Source organism: Urocitellus parryii, chromosome 3 (assembly GCF_045843805.1).
Source record: "Urocitellus parryii isolate mUroPar1 chromosome 3, mUroPar1.hap1, whole genome shotgun sequence".
Lineage (NCBI taxonomy): Eukaryota > Metazoa > Chordata > Mammalia > Rodentia > Sciuridae > Urocitellus > Urocitellus parryii.
The window spans coordinates 190,135,907-190,155,651 of record NC_135533.1 but is presented as its reverse complement, the minus strand read 5'-3'; the positions used below and the strand labels follow the sequence as shown (position 1 = coordinate 190,155,651).

The following is a 19,745-nucleotide window of genomic DNA, read 5'->3' as shown; positions in this document are numbered from 1 at the left end:
TGGCCCTGCCCTCTGGCCCTGGCTCTTTAGGGAGTTGTGGGAGGGCCAATCTGTCCCTAGTAGCTATTTTTCAGACACCTCCCAGAGGACAGTACAGAGAGGAGAACGTCTAGAGGGGGCTCACTGCCCATCCTACCTAGGGCAAGTGCAGGAGTTTGTGCAGTGTGTGTCCCTGTGGCCTGTGCCTGTGAGTGTCCATGTCTGTGTGATGGCTGCCTACAGGACCCAGGTGTCCTATACTTTTGTATGGTGTGGATAGTTGGGGAGTGCCAAGCCTTGCCATTTCTCTTGCCTTCCTGCGTCACTCCCATTCACATGGCCAGAGGAGGCTTCCATACTCACCGTTTCTCTATGACGCTGCCCAGTGCTGTTATGAACTAGGACAAAGTCTTGTCTTCCCGTCCATCCTTCACCCTCAGACCTGGATCCCTCAGCCCCTAATGGTTATTTCCAGAAGTTACACTTGCTTAACTCAACTTGACCCACTGGTTGAGCATCTCCTTCATGCCTGGCCCTGATGGAGGACTCGAGGGTCAGTAAGGCACAGTCCACCCTTAACGTGCATACAATTTAGTGCAGCGTGAGACAGAAATACGAAACCTAGGCAGTACAATCCATGCCACATCAGAGGTAGAAGATGAGCCACGAGGAAGGTGAGCTCCTTGCAGCAAGGGATGTGGTTTTATTTTTCTTCAGGTCTCACGGGAAGGGATGCCTTTGAACATGTGCTTCCCCGGAGGCGGGTAGACCGGTTGGCTGTGAGCTGTCTCTTGTAAGAAATGGCAGGGAGTGATAGACGCCTGGGTCAGTGCAGTTCGCTGAGAATGGTCCAGGTCTTTCAAAACAGAGATTCTGTCTAAACAATGAATGAAAAAGTTCTTAGATCCTTAACTTCATCCATCCAGAGGATCAGCCAGCCTCCATTGTTTTTGAAACTTTGTCCAAGGAATTTATTACCTGTTATATTTTGTGCCTCATTTATTTAAACATTAGTTGGGACAAAAGAGGAGTCCTAACATAGCTTCACTGTCACACACTCGCATTGCGAAGTGATTTCTGAATAGAGAAGAAAGGCACTAAGCCTTGCTGATCCACAGAGGGCAGCATCAGCACCCCCCGGAACCTGTTAGAAATGTAGTCACAGGTCCCACTCTGACCTGCTGGATCAGAATCCCCGGGCTAGGGCTTGGAAGGCATGTTTTAACAGGCTGACCACGTGACTCCCATGCATGGGCAACTTTTCAAAGTGCTACTTGCTATTGTACGTAACTTCATACCTGTGAACATCCTCTGTGACGAGGTTAGGAACCTCTGATCTAGACCCTGCCCCTTGGACGTTAACTACAAGAACATGGCTTTTCTAGTCCTTTTGAATGCCTAGTACTGCCACAGTGCATTGGTCTTTGTGATAGGTCAAGTTCTCAAGGAAACAGACTCCTTTACCAGGCAGGAAGTTCACTCTGTGTGACCTCAGGAGCAATACCCATTAGAGAGATTGTAGCAGATAAATTGGGCTGTGTTGCAATTTCATGAGTGGACTCCGCACATCCCAAAGGGTGCTCTGGAGCTGGCATGGCCCTTCAAGGCAAAGGGAGCTGGTTTTTATGTCCCCACACTGGTCAGTTGTTGGATATGGGCTCTGAGGGAGGTTGTAACATTGGGTAAGACAGTAGAGGCTGACACTCAGAGGGACACATCTGGGACCTGGGGTAATGAGCGAGTGCCTCTATCTTCAAGGAGCTTACAAGAGGTACACCACAACCCTATTTATACTCTAGATGTTCCGAAGACTTCAGGATTGCCTTTGAATCTTTTTGGCTACTGTGGATCTACAGTCATCTCCTACGTTGCTTTGATAAGCTCTCAATTTTCTGCGGATCCTCAACCTGGTCCTCTCTCTCCACCAGATCTTTTTCTCTGCCATATAGTTGGAGGACATGAGAAAGATCAGGGATTGAAGGGTTAACAGATGTGGGTCATGTTATGAGCCCTGCTATTACTATTTGTGAGATGTTAGCAGATTTTTGTAGGGAGCATCAGATTGTCTGCTTGTCCAGTGGGGTTGTTATTCTGTTAGGATCACAGCTATGAAGTTCTATAGTTGGGGGAGGAGGAAAATGCTTTGTGAACTCTGGTGTCATTAGCAAGTGCCATCAGTAGGAACAATTGGTTCCTCCAAATTTGCATCCTAAAGGCCACCTCCGTGTCTTTTTTTTTTTTAATTAAACCTTTATTTACTTATTTTTATGTGGTGCCGAGGATCGAACCCAGTGCCTCACACACATGCTAGGCAAGCCCTCTACCCTTGAGCCACAACTCCACCAGCACCTCTGTCTCTCTTAACAATTGGTTTTAATGTGTTCTCTATTTCTTCTTCCCATCATCCTGTAACTGTGGGTCCCAAAGAACTTGTCCCTGAACAGGGCCTTCAGTAGTAACTGGTGGTACTTTTTTTTTTTTTTTTTTTTTTACTTCTAGGGGCCAACACACCCTATGCACCACAACCCACCAGCTACGACTATGATGCCCCACTGAGTGAGGCAGGGGACCTCACTGAGAAGTATTTTGTTCTGCGAAAGGTTATCCAAATGGTGAGTGCTCCGTATGGCAGGGTGGGGTGGGGTTCCCCGGCAGAGCCTGCCTTCAACTCACTGTGGCTCTGTCGTCACTTTCCTGCCTGGAACCTTCAGATTTAAAAGGATAGATGCGGGGAGGTGGCAGGTAACTTTGTGGTTGAGTCTTGATCCCCACTTGATTTAAGAGTTTATGAACAAGTCACTTTGCTGACCTTTTAATTTGTCAAATTGGTATAATGACACCTGGCTGTGTTAGAAGGATTAAAAAGAGGGCTGGGGTGGAGGCTCAGCGTAGAGCGCTCACCTAGCAATTGCTGGGTTGGATCCTCAGCACCACATGGGAATGAATGAATCAAATAAGGGTATTGTGTCCAACTACAACTAAACAATAAATATTAAAAAAAAATGTAATCCATCCGGAATAGTCCCTGACAACACACACATGTCCTGTAAGTGTTAGCCTGTTAATTGTTTGTAGTAAATGGCTCAAGTATGGAGGGGGAAAAGAAATCTGTGGACACTAAGGCACATCACAATGGAAGCTGTGCAAAAAATGAGTGAAGCTTTATTTTTCTATCTGGGGCAAGTGATTGCCGTTTCCTCCTGGCCTCCTCCTGAGCTGCTTGTATCTGCCTATTTCTATTCTTTTGAGGCACTTAAAGCTCCCAGGTAGGGTTTCCTGTCTCCGTGGTGGGGTTTAAAAAAAAAAAGAAAACCCACAATTTTTCTGCTCAGTCACCTGAGTTTTGAAGTTAAAAAAAAAAAAAGACTTTCTGCCTATAAATTGGTAGGGTTTTTAAAAAATATGATGTAATCTGAATTTTAAGTAGGTGTTAACATTTTATATTGTGAAATATTTGGGACATATAGAAAAAATAGGATCCAAACTTAAATACTCTTCTAATTTGTCTAAATTCCATCTAAATTTTCAAATATACTGTGAAATTTTTGTACATGTTATTCTTTTATTGTGGGTTTCAATCTCGGCAAGTTGTATCTCCCAAACTTGCTCTCGTACCTTTGTTCAGTTTCAGAAATTTTCTGTTTCTGTATTTATTTTCCTTTTTGTTTATTGCAGAACTGGGGATCAAACCCAGGGCTTCACTTGGGCGAGGCTAGTCTTTAACCACCGTGCTACCTCCCCAACCCTTTTCATTTTCTTGCAAAACAGGGTCTCTCTAAGTTGCGGAGGCCAGCCTCCAACTTGCAATTCTGCCTCAGCCTCCTGAATTCTGGGATTATAGGCATGTGTCACCATGCCTGGCCCATGTACCGCTTTCTTTGGGGTTGTTTGAGGGTTCCTCACCCACTTCTAGATCTTCTAGTTTGGATGACTTTCACTGTATTTTTTATTTTTGTGGTGGTTTTCCACTGAAGTGTGATGTGAACGCCCACCAACAAGCACAGCTCTTCTGTAAGCATTTGGGGTGAATTCCTAAAAGTGAACACAGCACTGTGACCAGCACAGCTCCCGGGAGCCCCTCTTACACCCCTTTCTAGTCATCAGCACCCAACCAACCTCCCCAGTTAACTACTCTCCTGATTTCTATCACCATAGGTAGATTTTGCTTGTTTGGGCACTATATGCAAATGGGTTCATACAGTACGCCTCTGATTCTCAAGAAACTTTAACATTCAGTTTTAATTTACAGTAGTTAAAAATTAGTGTCTTTACTTCCTCCGACTTACATCTTTCTTTAAGTTGCTCTAACTGCCATTACATCCCTATTGTGTTATTTACTGTGACATATTTTAGTTCTCAGAGTTTCATTTTCATGTATTTTGGTTCTCTTTTAAAAATAAAACTTAAAAAGCCTTATTCTGGTGGCTTCTGATAGTATTTGACCTTACCCACATTGATCGTTTATTCATAAGTGATTTAACAAATCTTCATCAAGCATCCTCTGTGTGCCAGGTACCGGTCTTAGCTGCTTGGTGTATGTGGACCTCCTCTGAAGGTGAAGCTTAAATAGAGACTTTAAGGTGGCGAGAAAGCCATGTGGCTGTCTTAAAGCATCCCTCTTTTTTGGGGGGTAGGTACTGGGGGTTGAACTTAGGGGCACTCGACTACTGAGCTACATCTCCAGCCCAATTTTGTATTTTATGTAGAGACAGGGTCTCACTGAGTTGCTTAGCACTTTGCTGTTGCTGAGGCTGGCTTTGAACTTGAGATCCTCCTGCCTCAGCCTTCAGAACTGCTATGATTATAGGCATATACCACCGTGCCCGCAAGCAATCCCTTTTACTTCAGAAGTCCGGCAAATAAAATGAACCAGCTTTTGAGCAAGTTCTAAAGAAATGGCCAGTATGTAGTTTGATACCTCTCTTTCCAATCTCGGTCTTGAGAAAAAGTCACCCAGAATTGTGTGAGGAGTGGACTTACAGAATAGCGAGACTTTGGAGGGGAACGGAACCAGATCTGAGTCTTGAAGTAGAGCAGGGTACCCCACTTCCACATCTGAGTGATATGGTCCACACTTCTCAGGGAATGACACATAGGAGCTAGTTTTTATTATTGTTCACTTATTCTGTTTTTAGCTAAAGTTAGAAACTCTTGGCTAGCCAGCGCTGGGGGAGGGGCAAGCAGAAAAAATCAAAGTGATAGAGTGCCAGGGATCCCAGCAGCCTGCAGCAGGGCCCGGAGATCCAGGCCAACTGATTCGCGTGGCCTGCCCTGCGGCTACAGAAGGCGTGGCGCCTCAGTGAAGCCATTAATTGGCAAGCAGGGAGGTTAGGGAAGGCCATTAGGTGGAATCCCACCAGCCAAGCCCACACGGACCCTTGGGCCGAGCACGGGTTCTCAGAAGGGGAAGGAAGCGGTACAGTCCCATCCCCCACAGCGGACACTCCGCCGAGGCAGCCAGCGGCCACCATCCGGGAAAGCTGAAGGATACACCGCCACTCTCCTTCAGAGTGCGACATCAAAACAGGTCGGTGTCATTCAGCTCACCCCACAGACAGCGGGAATTCGCATAAAATCTCTCCTAGGCTTGCCGGGAGAGGGAGTATCAAGCTGAGCCTCCATACAGCCTAGGGGGAAACCAGAGACACCTGACCTCCAACCCCTCCTCCCAGTAGCAGCCAAAAGGAAACCTGGCTAGCCAGCACTGGGGGAGGGGCAAGCAGAAAAAATCAAAGTGATAGAGTGCCAGGGATCCCAGCAGCCTGCAGCAGGGCCCGGAGATCCAGGCCAACTGATTCGCGTGGCCTGCCCTGCGGCTACAGAAGGCGTGGTGCCTCAGTGAAGCCATTAATTAGCAAGCAGGGAGGTTAGGGACTGCCATTAGGTGGAATCCCGCCAGCCAAGCCCACACGGACCCTTGGGCCGAGCACGGGTTCTCAGAAGGGGAAGGAAGCGGTACAGTCCCATCCCCCACAGCGGACACTCAGCCGAGGCAGTCAGCGGCCACCATCCGGGAAAGCTGAAGGATACACCGCCACTCTCCTTCAGAGTGTAACATCAAAACAGCGGACACTCCATCCAGGCAGTCAGTGGCCACCATCCGGGAAAGCTGAAGAATACACCACCACTCTCCAACAGCTTGCAACATCAAAACAGCCAGCAGCAGGACCCCGGAGATCCAGTCCAACTGATTCGCGCGGCCTGCCCCGCAGCTACAGAAGGTGTGGCGCCTCAGAGAAGCCATTAATTAGCAAGCAGGGAGGTTAGGGACTGCCATTAGGTGGAATCCCGCCAGCCAAGCCCACCGCCCTCGCCCGGAACAGGCCCAGCGATCTGCCAGCATTGTAGTCACGACACCCCAATTGGAATAGGGACAGAGCAGAGCCGCCTTCCACTCCCGGAACAGGCCCAGAGAGCCGCCAGCGTGGTAGACACGTCACCCCAATTGGAGTAGGGGCACAGCCGCCGCCTGCACCTGCAAGGGAGACTTTTCAAGTATACAAGAGCAACATAAATAAATAGGGGGTAAATTTCAAAACACAACAGTTGCACCAAGCAGAAAGAAACGCGAGCAGTATGAAAAGACAAGGAAAGAAAGGACCACAAGCAATGCAGGTCAACTCAACTTTAGAAGAGGTAATAGCTGCAACAGATGGAATATCAGATAAAGAGTTCAGGATATATATGCTTCAGATGATCTGGAGTCTCAAGGAAGACATGAGACAGCAAAATCAGACAATGAAAGATCACATTGACAAACAAATCCAGGAAGTAAAAGATCAATTTCACAGGGAGATAGAGGTAATAAAAAACAAGCAAATTGAAATTCTAGAAATGCAGGAAACAATAAACCAACTTAAAAACTCAATTGAGAATACTACCAGCAGAGTAGATCACTTAGAAGAGAGAACATCAGACAATGAAGACAAAGTATTTCAACTGGAAAAGAACATAGACAGCTCAGCAAGTCTGCTAAGAAACCATGAGCAGAACATCCAAGAATTATGGGACAATATCAAAAGACCAAATTTAAGAGTCATTGGGATACAGGAAGGCACAGAGCTCCATTCCAAAGGAATAAACAGTCTATTCAGTGAAATAATACGAGAAAACTTCCCAGAATTGAAGATTGAGACAGAATCCCAAATCCTAGAAGCCTACAGGACGCCGAATGTGCAAAATCATAAGAGATCCACACCTAGACACATTATAATGAAGATGTCCAACATACAGAATAAGGAGAGAATTTTAAAAGCTGCAAGAGAAAGAAAACAGATTACATTTAGGGGTAAACCAATCAGGATAACAGCTGATCTCTCAACACAGACTCTGAAAGCTAGAAGATCCTGGAATAACATATTTCAAACACTGAAAGACAATGGGCTCCAACCAAGAATCGTGTATCCGGCAAAATTAAGCTTCAGGTTAGAAGATGAAATTAAAACCTTCCACAATAAACAAAAGTTAAAAGAATTCGCAGCTAGAAAACCATCTCTTCAAAAAATCCTTGGCAAAACATTACAGGAAGAGGAAATGGAAAACAACATTGAAAACCAACAATGGGAGGTAGGACAGTAAAGGGGGGAAAGTAGTCAAAGAGGATAACAAATCAGGTTTAGTAACATCAATAAACAAATATGGATAGAAGAACAAACCATATCTCAATAATAACCCTAAATGTTAATGGCTTAAACTCACCAATTAAGAGACACAGGCTAGTAGAATGGATCAAAAAACAAGACCCAACAATATGCTGTCTACAGGAGACGCATTTGATAGGAAAAGACATACATAGACTGAAGGTGAAAGGTTGGGAAAAATCATATCACTCATATGGACCGCGGAAACAAGCAGGAGTGTCCATACTCATATCTAATAAAATAGATTTCAAGCCAAAGCTAATCAAAAGGGATATAGAAGGTCACTTCATACTGCTCAAGGGAACCATACACCAACAAGACATAACAATCATAAATATATATGCCCCAAATAATGGTGCAGCTGTATTCATCAAGCAAACTCTTCTCAAGTTCAAGAGTCTAATAGACCAACATACAATAATCATGGGAGACTTCAACACACCTCTCTCACCACTGGACAGATCTTCCAAACAAAAGTTAAATAAGGAAACTATAGAACTCAATAACACAATTAACAACCTAGACTTAATTGACATATATAGACTATACCACCCAACATCAAGTAGCTACACTTTTTTCTCAGCAGCACATGGAACCTTCTCAAAAATAGACCACATACTATGTCACAGGGCAACTCTTAGACAATACAAAGGGGTAGAGATAATACCATGCATCTTATCTGATCATAATGGAATGAAACTGAAAATCAATGATAAAAGAAGAAAGGAAAAAGCAAGCATCACCTGGAGAATGAACAATAGGTTGCTGAGTGATCAATGGGTTTTAGAAGACATCAAGGAGGAAATTAAAAAATTCCTAGAGTTAAATGAAAATACAGACACAACATATCGGAATCTATGGGACACATTGAAAGCAGTTCTAAGAGGAAAATTCATTGCTTGGAGTTCATTCCTCAAAAAAAGAAAAAACCAACAAATAAATGATCTCATACTTCATCTCAAAATCCTAGAAAAAGAAGAGCAAAACAACAGCAAAAGAAGTAGAAGGCAAGAAATAATTAAAATCAGAGCTGAAATTAATGAAATTGAAACAAAAGAAACAATTGAAAAAATTGACAAAACTAAAAGCTGGTTCTTTGAAAAAATAAATAAAATTGACAGACCCTTAGCCATGCTAACGAAGAGAAGAAGAGAGAGAACCCAAATTACTAGCATACGGGATGAAAAAGACAATATCACAACAGACACTTCAGAAATACAGAAGATAATCAGAAATTACTTTGAATCCTTATACTCCAATAAAATAGAAGATAGTGAAGGCATAGATAAATTCCTTGAGTCCTATGATCTGCCCAGATTGAGCCAGGAGGATATAGACATCCTAAACAGACCAATAACAATAGAGGAAATAGAAGAAACCATCAAAAGACTACCAACTAAGAAAAGCCCAGGACCGGATGGGTATACAGCAGAGTTTTACAAAACCTTTAAAGAGGAACTAACACCAATACTTTTCAAGTTATTTCAGGAAATAGAAAAAGAGGGAGAACTTCCAAATTCATTCTACGAGGCCAACATCACCCTGATTCCGAAACCAGACAAAGACACATCAAAGAAGGAAAACTACAGACCAATATCTCTAATGAACCTTGACGCAAAAATCCTCAATAAAATTCTGGCGAATCGGATTCAAATACATATCAAAAAAATTATACATCATGATCAAGTAGGATTCATCCCTGGGATGCAAGGCTGGTTTAATATACGGAAATCAATAAATGTTATTCACCACATCAATAGACTTAAAAATAAGAACCATATGATCATCTCAATAGATGCAGAAAAAGCATTCGACAAAGTACAGCATCCCTTTATGTTCAAAACGCTAGAAAAATTAGGGATAACAGGATCATACCTTAACATTGTAAAAGCAATCTATGATAAACCACAGGCCAGCATCATTCTGAATGGAGAAAAATTGAAGGCATTCCCTCTAAGATCTGGTACAAGACAGGGATGCCCTCTCTCACCACTTCTGTTCAACTTAGTCCTCGAAACACTGGCCAGAGCAATTAGACAGTCAAAAGAAATTAAAGGCATAAAAATAGGAAAAGAAGAACTTAAATTATCACTATTTGCAGATGATATGATTCTATACCTAGCAGACCCAAAAGGGTCTACAAAGAAGCTATTAGAGCTAATAAATGAATTCAGCAAAGTGGCAGGATATAAGATCAACATGCATAAATCAAAGGCATTCCTGTATATCAGCGACAAATCCTCTGAAACGGAAATGAGGACAACTACTCCATTCACAATATCCCCCCAAAAAATAAAATACTTGGGAATCAACCTAACAAAAGAGGTGAAAGATTTATACAATGAAAATTACAGAACCCTAAAGAAAGACATAGAAGAAGACCTTAGAAGATGGAAAAACATACCCTGCTCATGGATAGGCAGAACTAACATCATCAAAATGGCGATATTACCAAAAGTTCTCTATAAGTTCAATGCAATGCCAATCAAAATCCCAACAGCATATCTTGTAGAAATAGATAAAAGAATCATGAAATTCATATGGAATAATAAAAGACCCAGAATAGCAAAAACAATACTAAGCAGGAAGTGTGAATCAGGCGGTATAGCGATACCAGACTTCAAACTATACTACAGAGCAATAGTAACAAAAACAGCATGGTACTGGTACCAAAACAGGCGGGTGGACCAATGGTACAGAATAGAGGACACAGTAACCAATCCACAAAACTACAACTATCTTATTTTTGATAAAGGGGCTAAAAGCATGCAATGGAGGAAGGATAGCATCTTCAACAAATGGTGCTGGGAAAACTGGAAATCCATTTGCACCAAAATGAATCTGAATCCCTATCTCTCGCCGTGCACAAAAGTTAACTCAAAATGGATCAAGGAGCTTGATATTAAATCAGAGACACGGCATCTGATAGAAGAAAAAGTTGGTTATGATCTACACGCTGTGGGATCGGGCTCCAAATTCCTCAATAGGACACCCATAGCGCTAGAGTTAACAAATAGAATCAACAAATGGGACTTACTCAAACTAAAAAGTTTTTTCTCAGCAAAAGAAACAATAAGAGAGATAAATAGGGAGCCTACATCCTGGGAACAAATCTTTACTCCACACACTTCAGATAGAGCCCTAATAACCAGAATATACAAAGAACTCAAAAAATTAGACAATAAGATAACAAATAACCCAATCAATAAATGGGCCAAGGACCTGAACAGACACTTCTCAGAGGAGGACATACAATCAATCAACAAGTACATGAAAAAATGCTCACCATCGCTAGCAGTCAGAGAAATGCAAATCAAAACTACCCTAAGATACCATCTCACTCCAGTAAGACTGGCAGCCATTAGGAAGTCAAACAACAATAAGTGCTGGAGAGGATGCGGGGAAAAGGGCACTCTTGTTCATTGCTGGTGGGACTGCAAATTGGTGCAGCCAATTTGGAAAGCAGTATGGAGATTTCTCGGAAAGCTGGGAATGGAACCACCATTTGACCCAGCTATTCCCCTTCTCGGTCTATTCCCTGAAGCCCTAACAAGAGCATGCTACAGGGACACTGCTACATCGATGTTCATAGCAGCTCAATTCACGATAGCAAGACTGTGGAACCAGCCTAGATGCCCTTCAATAGATGAATGGATAAAAAAAATGTGGCATTTATACACTATGGAGTATTACTCTGCATTAAAAAATGACAAAATTATAGAATTTGGAGGGAAATGGATGGCATTAGAGCAGATTATGCTAAGTGAAGCTAGTCAATCTTTAAAAAACAAATACCAAATGACTCCTTTGATATAAGGGGTGTAAACAAGGACAGGGTAGGGACGAAGAGCTTGAGAAGAATATTTACAGTAAACAGGGATGAGAGGTGGGAGGGAATGGGAGTGAGAAGGGAAATTGCATGGAAATGGAAGACGATCCTCAGGGTTATACAAAATGTCATATAAGAGGTAAGGAGGGGTAAGTCAAGAGAATACAAATGGAAGACATGATTTACAGTAGAAGGGGTAGAGAGAGAAAAGGGGAGGGGAGGGGAGGGGGGATAGTAGACAATAGGACAGACAGCAGAATACATCAGACACTAGAAAGGCAATATGTCAATCAATGGAAGGGTAACTGATGTGATACAGCAATTTGTATACGGGGTAAAAGCGGGAGTTCATAATCCACTTGAATCAAACCGTGTAATATGATGTATTAAGAACTATGTAATGTTATGAACGACCAATAAAAAAAAAAAAAATAAAGATCTTTTAAGAGAAAAAAAAAAAAATAAAAATAAAGTTAGAAACTCTCTGGAAATTGTGCCCACTCATCCACAAAACCTCTGTGGACAGTTTCCTATATATAGGAGCTGCAGTAATTGCTATTGCTCAATGGTTCCCAAGAAAATCAAGGAGGAATATTACTCAACCATTCCATTAGTGCTTATCTGGTGTCCAGACCCAGAGGGTTTCCTGTTAGAGCTTGTGACATGAACACCTCGTGTTTTATTCTGGACAAGAGTTAATTTTTATAAAGAGGAAAGGTTTATTTTGGTTCACCATTTTGGCGGTTTGGGTCCATGAGAGAGAGCATCATGGTGGAAGCTCAAGGTGGAATAAAACCGCTCACCTCTTGGCCTGGAAGTGAGAGGAGGAGGAGGGGGCTGGGGTCCCACAATTCCCTTTGGGGTATGCCCTCAGTGATCTAAAGACCTCCTGAAGGGTCCCACCTCTGAAGATTTCATGAGGCTGGGAACCAAGGCTCTGACACAAAGGCCTTTGGGGGACTCTTACCCAAAGGGTAGCATCCAGGCAGGAGTATTTTAAACTTCAGTGTGAACTTGCTGGGACAGAGATTTGTACTAATAATTTGGATCTTTAACAGTCTCCCATTCTCTTTTGTCCTTGATCATTTCTGCTTCTCACTGTCTGGTGTAAACCATCACCCTAATACTTGCACAGGCGACATTGTCTTCTACTTCACTAAGAAGATAAATGCTATTGGATAGACCATATCAGGAATTACAAGTAATAGGGTGAAGTACAAGTAATAGGGTGCCATTGAAAATATTATAAGAAAGAAAATGATGCAGGTAGATGGATATTCTAGTGAGGGATTAAAGATGAATGTGTGTTGGGGCTGGGGCTGTAGCTCAGTGTTAGAGCCTAACGTGTGTGAGGCACTGGGTTTGATCCTTAGCATAAAAATAAAGATATTGTGTTCATGTACAACTAAAAAAATACTTTAAAAAAATGAATGTGTGTTTAGAGTTAGTAAAGAAGTCATTGCAATTTGCAAGTGTCTTGGTTCAGGATGCCGTAACACAGTACCGTAGACCAAGTGGTTTGCAAACCACAGAGATGGATTTCTCACAGTTCTGGAGGCTGGAAGTCCTCCAAGGTCAGGACATCAGCACAGTCAGGTTGCAGCAGGCACCCTCTTCTGCACTGCACACTGCTGGCTTCTAGTTGTACCCTCATGTGACAAAAAGAGGCCTGGGGTCTCTTTCATAAGGCACTGATCCCATTCAGAGGGGTTCCGCCTCTCAAATGCCCTTCCTTGTAATAACACCAATCAAGGTTTTGGATTTCAACACAGGAATTTGGGGAAGATTCAAATATTCAATACAAAAAGTTTAAAAGAATCACAAATATCAATATTTATGACCATCACTGGGGATTGAACCCAGAGGGGCTTTACCAATGAGCCGCATCCCAAGCCCTTTTTATTTTTTTTTTTACTTTAAGACAGAGTCTCACTGAGGTCTGAGGGCCTCACCAAGTTGCTGAGGCCAGCCTTGAACTTGGGATCCTCCTGCCTCAGCCTCCTGAGCTGCTGGGATGACAGGCATGTGCCACCATGCCTGCCTACAACATTTTTAACGACATTTTGAATTTATTCACTGTTTGAAACACCTGTACCATTCTTCCCTTATGTGTGTTTGGGCTGGGGTTGTGGCTCAGTGGTAGAGCGCTTGTTGTCTTTTCAGATGGCAATAATAGTTTGTAATCTTTTTATCAAGAGAGAATGGAAATTTTTCACTTGACTACAGTGATTGAAGTTGGTCTGTATTGGTAGTTGGGGAAAAGCAGAAAAACTTCCCATTTTACTACTGATAATATCATATAAATTTTTAGAACTGATATCAAAATTAGGACAATCTCTTTCAAGTCCTTTAATGTGTGAGCTGTAATATTCCAAAGAAATTTCCTCAGTATAGATTCTGGCCCCCTACATTTCGAAACTTGTTTTTCTTCCACAACTCGCCTACTTCCAGGCTGGGTGCCCTAGGGCATGATTGCATTGCTATAGGAGGCCAAAAGAGTCAGCTCATTGGGTGGTAGGAATAATCTCTAAGCAACAATGAACCCTGCAAATAGATCCTACTGTACTCAAGTTAAATAAATCCCCACCTCAGCTGCTCTATGGTTGAATCCCAAAGATGCCTGTAGCACTGTAAAGGCCTCTGATGTAAGAGGACATGTGACAGAGAAATTGGAGCCAAAAGAGACAAGAGTCTTAGCTTATTGTGGTTAAGTTTTGTTGTTTTGTTTTGTTTTTGCAAATCATACAAAAACATACGACAATGTGAACGTACCACTAGGACCCCTCCCTTGGGGCATCTCTGGATGCAGAAGATGAGTTGGGTGGCTGTTATCAGTAACCTAGAATGAGATGATGATGGCAGGGGCAGCAGGGAGTGGAGAGAAAGTAATGGATTTGAAAACTAAAAAATATTTTTTAAAAAATGAATGTGTGTTTAGAGTTAGTAAAGAAGTCATTGCAATTTGCATGTGTCTTAGTTCAGGCTGCTGTAACAGAGTACCGTAGACTAAGTGGTTTTCCAAACAACAGAGATGGATTTCTCACGGTTCTGGAGGCTGGAAGTCCTCCAAGATCAGGACATCAGGAAGGACAGTTCGGTAGGCCTTGGTGACTGGCTGGATGCAGGCATGAGGAAGAATGAGGAGCTGTTGATTTGTCCAGGTTACAACCTTGGCTACACGACAAAGTGGATATTGGGATCAGCAGCCAAGAGAGAGGATTGCCAAGGAGGCACAGGCAGGAAGAGGGAGGCAAGCTCAGCTCTGGGCTTGCTGAGCTCAAGGTGCCTCTGAGGACATCCAGATGGAATATCTGTCCCACAAGCACCAGCACTTAAGAGTGAGATCCTCTAGGGAGACCTCTGCACAGATTCAGGGGTCATCAGTGAAGGTGGAAGCTTATGTCCAGGGAGAGAATGAGATGGTGAGAGTCAATACAGAAGGACAGAGGACCACGCTTGAAAAAACAAAACAAAACTCGGGGATCCCAAGTACGTAACCAGTGGGCAGAGTAGGGTGAACCCTTGAAAGACACAGATGTCAGAAGTGAATACAATGGGGGCTGGGCTTGTGGCTCAGTGGTAGAGCACTTGTCCAGCTCATGTAAGGCACTGGGTTCAATTCTCAGAACCACATTAAAAAAAAAAAAATATATATATATATACACATTTAAAAAAAAGGAATTCAGTGGATCACAGCTTAACTGTGTGGTTATCATTTTCCACTTTTCTTCCTTCCTTTATGCCTCTTCCTTTCTTTCCTTCCTTCCTTGTTTGGAAGAGAGAAATGGCCTACCTCAAAAGTTTTAGTGGGTTTTTTTGTTTTGTTTTTGTTTTGGTACCAGAGATTGAACCCAGTGTTTAACCACTGAGTTATATCCCCAGCCCTTTTTGTATTTTATTAGAGGCAGGGTCTTGGTAAGTTGCTCAGGGCCTTGATAAGTTACTAAGGCTGGCTTTGAACTTGTAATCCTCCTGCCTCAGCCTCCTGAGCCCCTGAGGTGTGTGCCACCACACTCAGTGTCTGTCTTGTGGACATTATAGCTATTGAATTGACTGATAAATGGTATTCAAAGTATTTGCTTGCATCAAGGAAAAGAAATTGGATGGTAAATACCTCCAAATGTAGATCTATTTGCTCCCTCCTTTCATCAAAGACCCAAGGAACAGGAAGTGTCTCCTTATTAACCCCTTTTAAGGGTGTGTTAGATGGTGGTGGACACTGTCTTTCACAGATGTGCACTCGGAGATGTTCAGTGGTGAAGGACCCAGGCAGCCCTTGGTGTATGAATCTTTAAGGCATGACAAAGCTCATGACATTTGCATTTTTCCAAGGTAGTCTCTTTGGTGTGGGTAAAACTCAACCAGACATGGTTAACACTTAGACCTCGAGGATGAACCATAAAACTATAGGGCAGCGCCCTCCTCTTACCTACCGACTCCTGACGGGGCAGTGGTGAGTTTGTTTTGTGTGCTTTTGAATAAATTTAAGAACCTGTTTTAAGAATGTTCTTCCAGTTTTTCATAGGGATCACCATCAATGAGAAGAGTTCAGATGACTTTTTGAGGATGGGCCATTCTGTAAAAATTAATCGAGTGGTAGTTGAGGACCTTGACAGTTCCAGTGGGAGAAACTGGGGCTGAGTGGGAGAGTGAGGACAAGAGAACAGGCACTGTGCTTTTCAGTACTTTGGAAGTTTAATGAAATTTGAAACTTGACCTAGGATCAGTCAGCACTGGCTGAACTGTTGTCCTGTGTTTATGACTAGAATGACATTGGGTAGACTCCATGGACAGACACAGGTAGTCTCTTGTTGTGGTGCTGATGGAAACATGATTTATAGTTGATGATTTCAGAAGTCCTTTAAAGCATTGGCTATACTCTCATGTCATTTGTTCCTTCGTTTCCCATGACTTGGATCTTCTCGTTCATCTTTCAGAATGATCTCTCTCAAACACTGATCTGGCCTCCTGTGACTTGGCCGCCCCCCACCCATTTTCTTTTAGCTTTGTCTTTCTTTTTTGTTTGTTTTTGTTTAAAATATTTAATTTTTAGTTTTAGGCCAACACAGTATCTTTATTTTATATTTATGTGGTGCTGAGGATCACACCCAGTGCCTCATGCATGCTAGGCAAGCACTCTACCACTGAGCCACAACCCCAGACCCTTGTCTTTTTTTGTTCCATCTGTTGGTGTGTGTGTGTGTGTGTGTGTGTGTGAGAGAGAGAGAGAGAGAGAGAGAGAGAGAGAATGGTTTTTCATATCTATGACCAAAATTCCTGATATAAACAACTTGGAGGAAGAAAGGTTCATTTGGGCTCCTGGTTTCAGTCCATGGTTGGCCGACTCCATTGCTCTGGGTCTGAGATGAGAACATCGTGGTGGAGGAAAGCCATTCAGTTCATGGCAGCCAAGAGGCAGAGAAAGAAAGTGCATGCATGGAAGGGGTTAAGGACAAGATAAACCCAGGGCACACCCCCAGAGACCTCCTTCCTCCAACTAGGTCCCACCTCACAAAAATCCATTCAAATTATTATTACATCAAATGGGATTAATCCACTATTGAGGTTTAGCCCTCAAGATTCAGTCGATTCCCAAGAGTCCACCTTTGAATATTGTTACATTGGGGGTGAAGTCCTCAACATGTGAACTTTTGGGGAGCATTGCAGATCCATGCCATATGCTTTTCTGTTTTCTTTTATTCTTTCTCTACCCCGTGTGTGTGTGTGTGTGTGTGTGTGTGTGTGTGTATGTGTATGTGTATGTCATGGGGTCTTACTAGGTTGACCAGGGTGGTCTTGAACTTCTGGTCTTTACCGTCCTCCTTCCTCAGCCTCCTGAGTAGCTGGGACCTCAAGCATGCACCACTGGATCAAAAAAGAAAAGACATTCCCCACCCCCTCAAAAAAAAAAAAAAAAAAAAACCACCTCAATGGAGCAGAGCTGTTGATACCTTCTGGCCTCTGCACATAACTGTTCTCTTGGAGAATGAAGCCATGCCTCAGTGACCTTCTCTGTGGTGTCGATTCTGTCTCTCAGCAGAATCGATCACACACTGTCTTCTCCTGCTGTCTTGCAGGGTGGAAATCTTTAACCCATGACTTCTTAGAGTGTGTGAATATAACTTGTTTACAAGTGTTTCTCACAGAGCTGGTGCTGCAGGCTGCTTGGCCCCGGGTCTAGCGGGCTAGCTGAGCACTGCCTGCCGCACCCCTGCTGAGCGCTTCCCTGCTGGGCTGTCAGTGCACGCCGGCTTGCAATCTTGCAACCCGGTGGTCAAACTGAGACAAAGTTTTATTTTGTGAGAGGCCGTGTGCGTCCCCTAACAAGTGGGTCCACCTCGTGTGTTCTACCTGAGGGCGGGGGGGCTCCACTTCCCCCGGAACACCCTCCTACCATCCTTTCCCAACCAATGGGAACTCTCCCATTACAAGAGTGACATGAGTAACCTGAGTCCCGAAACGGGCCCAGGTAAACAGCAGGAGACAATTACCATAATGTAACTTAACATAATCATAATCTGAATGGCTGGTTGGCAGTCACTAAACCCAAAGGTGCCTGTATCAATATTTTTGCTGTGGCTCCTAGCAAGCTGGGAGCTGTTTAAGCATAGAACCGACACGAGGTACTTTCTAAGTAGGAGTTTGTTAGATGAATTAAAATGGGACCTTGGTCACCACTGAATCTGCTGGATTTTTGTGGGGAAAAGAGCAGCTTCTTATGGGGAATTTATCCTTCTAAGTATGGTGTGAAGCAGTATTTATGGTTGGTTTGAAAACTCTGATTGAAAACACATTATTAGGAAGAAACTAAAGGTTCAGGAGTACAGTGTTTTGGTATGTTTGCCTATTTTCTGAAAGTTAGAATAAAACAGTTTTTGCTAAATAATTAGTATAAATGAAAAATCACTACAATTAAATTGAAAAAGAAAATTGTAGCAAGTGGGATAGACAGATGGATACTTAATATTTATATTAAAATGAGCTAATGATTAAAATGTCAAGATCCAAATGGATAATTGGGTGCAAAACATAAATATTTCATAATTTGGTTAAAAACTTGGATATGTACCATTTAAGAGTCATATGAAATGTTCTTAGGCTTTTACCTAGTCGGTTATTACTTGGGGCTTTTTTTTTTTTAATTTTAGTCCTATTTAAAAAATTATTTTTTTAGTTGTTAATGGATCTTTCTTTATTTATATGCTGTGCTGAGAATCGAACCCAGTGCCTCACACGTGCCAGGCAAGTGCTCTACCACTGAGCCACAACTCCCACCCACAGGGCTTTATTTTTAAAAGTAAAAATTTTAAAGAAAGGCTGGGGTTGTGGCTCAGCGATAGAGCACTTGCCTAGAACATGGGAGGCCCTGGGTTCGATCCTCAGCACCACATAAAAATAAATAAATAAAATAAAAATATTGTGTCCTACTACAACTGAAAAAACAAAAAAAATTTTTTTTAAAGAAAAATGTTAGGGCTGGGGATGTGGCTCAAGCAGTAGCGCGCTCGCCTGGCATGTGTGCGGCCCGGGTTCAATCCTCAGCACCACATACAAACAAAGATGTTGTGTCCGCCGAAAACTAAAAAATAAATATTAAAAAAAAGAAAAATGTTAGACATGAAGTTGCTTATTGTAACATTATAATACTAAAATTAGAAATAATTCAATTCCAAATATACAAAGATGGTCATGTAAATATTGTCAGTATTTAGCCATGCCAAAAATACTTTGGGTAAGTAGCAGTATCAAATTATAAAAATATCACTTAAATTTATATTCTGTATGTGCATAAGGGGAGGGTCTAGAAGAGAAACTGGGAGAGGAAATGTGATTGGAGGTTCAGACTTTTTTAAAAAGTCCCTGGGTTCAATCCCAGGTACTGGGGGGTGGGGGCAGATGATAGGGGAGTGGAGACTGAAAATGGAGGGCAAGAAAACCTTGGATTCCAGTGAGAGTGACAGGGCTTATAGGTTCAGGGAGCAGGGATATACCTCAAAGAACCCTGGATGTGTTTTGTCCCCCAGTGTTTACATGTTGTTATATTAGTCCCCAGAGTGGCAGTATTGGAAGGTGGTATGGGAGATGGTTTAGTGGGAGGTCCTTGGGTCAAGCAGAGGTGCTGCCCTTGGACACGGATAGGTACTTCTCTCCAGACCCTAGTTTGTTCTTGTGAGAGGGTGGTTATAAAAGTATGAGCCTGGTCCTACTGCCTCTCAAGCTTCCTGTTGTGAAATATGATCTCTTCTTCCTGCCCATGCTTCTGTTATCCACCAGGAGTTCCTCTCCAGAGATCAGCC

At 42.8% G+C, this 19,745-nt stretch overlaps 1 protein-coding gene across 1 annotated transcript in view; it reads left to right on the top strand.

Moving 5' to 3' along the window:
• Window positions 1–19,745, top strand: part of Glb1 (galactosidase beta 1) — a 99,115-nt gene that overhangs the window by 43,926 nt on the left and 35,444 nt on the right. Inside the window, exon 10 of the mRNA XM_026406277.2 lies at window positions 2,479–2,591. Coding sequence (XP_026262062.1) covers window positions 2,479–2,591 — 113 coding nt within the window. The remainder of the gene's footprint in view (window positions 1–2,478; window positions 2,592–19,745) is intronic.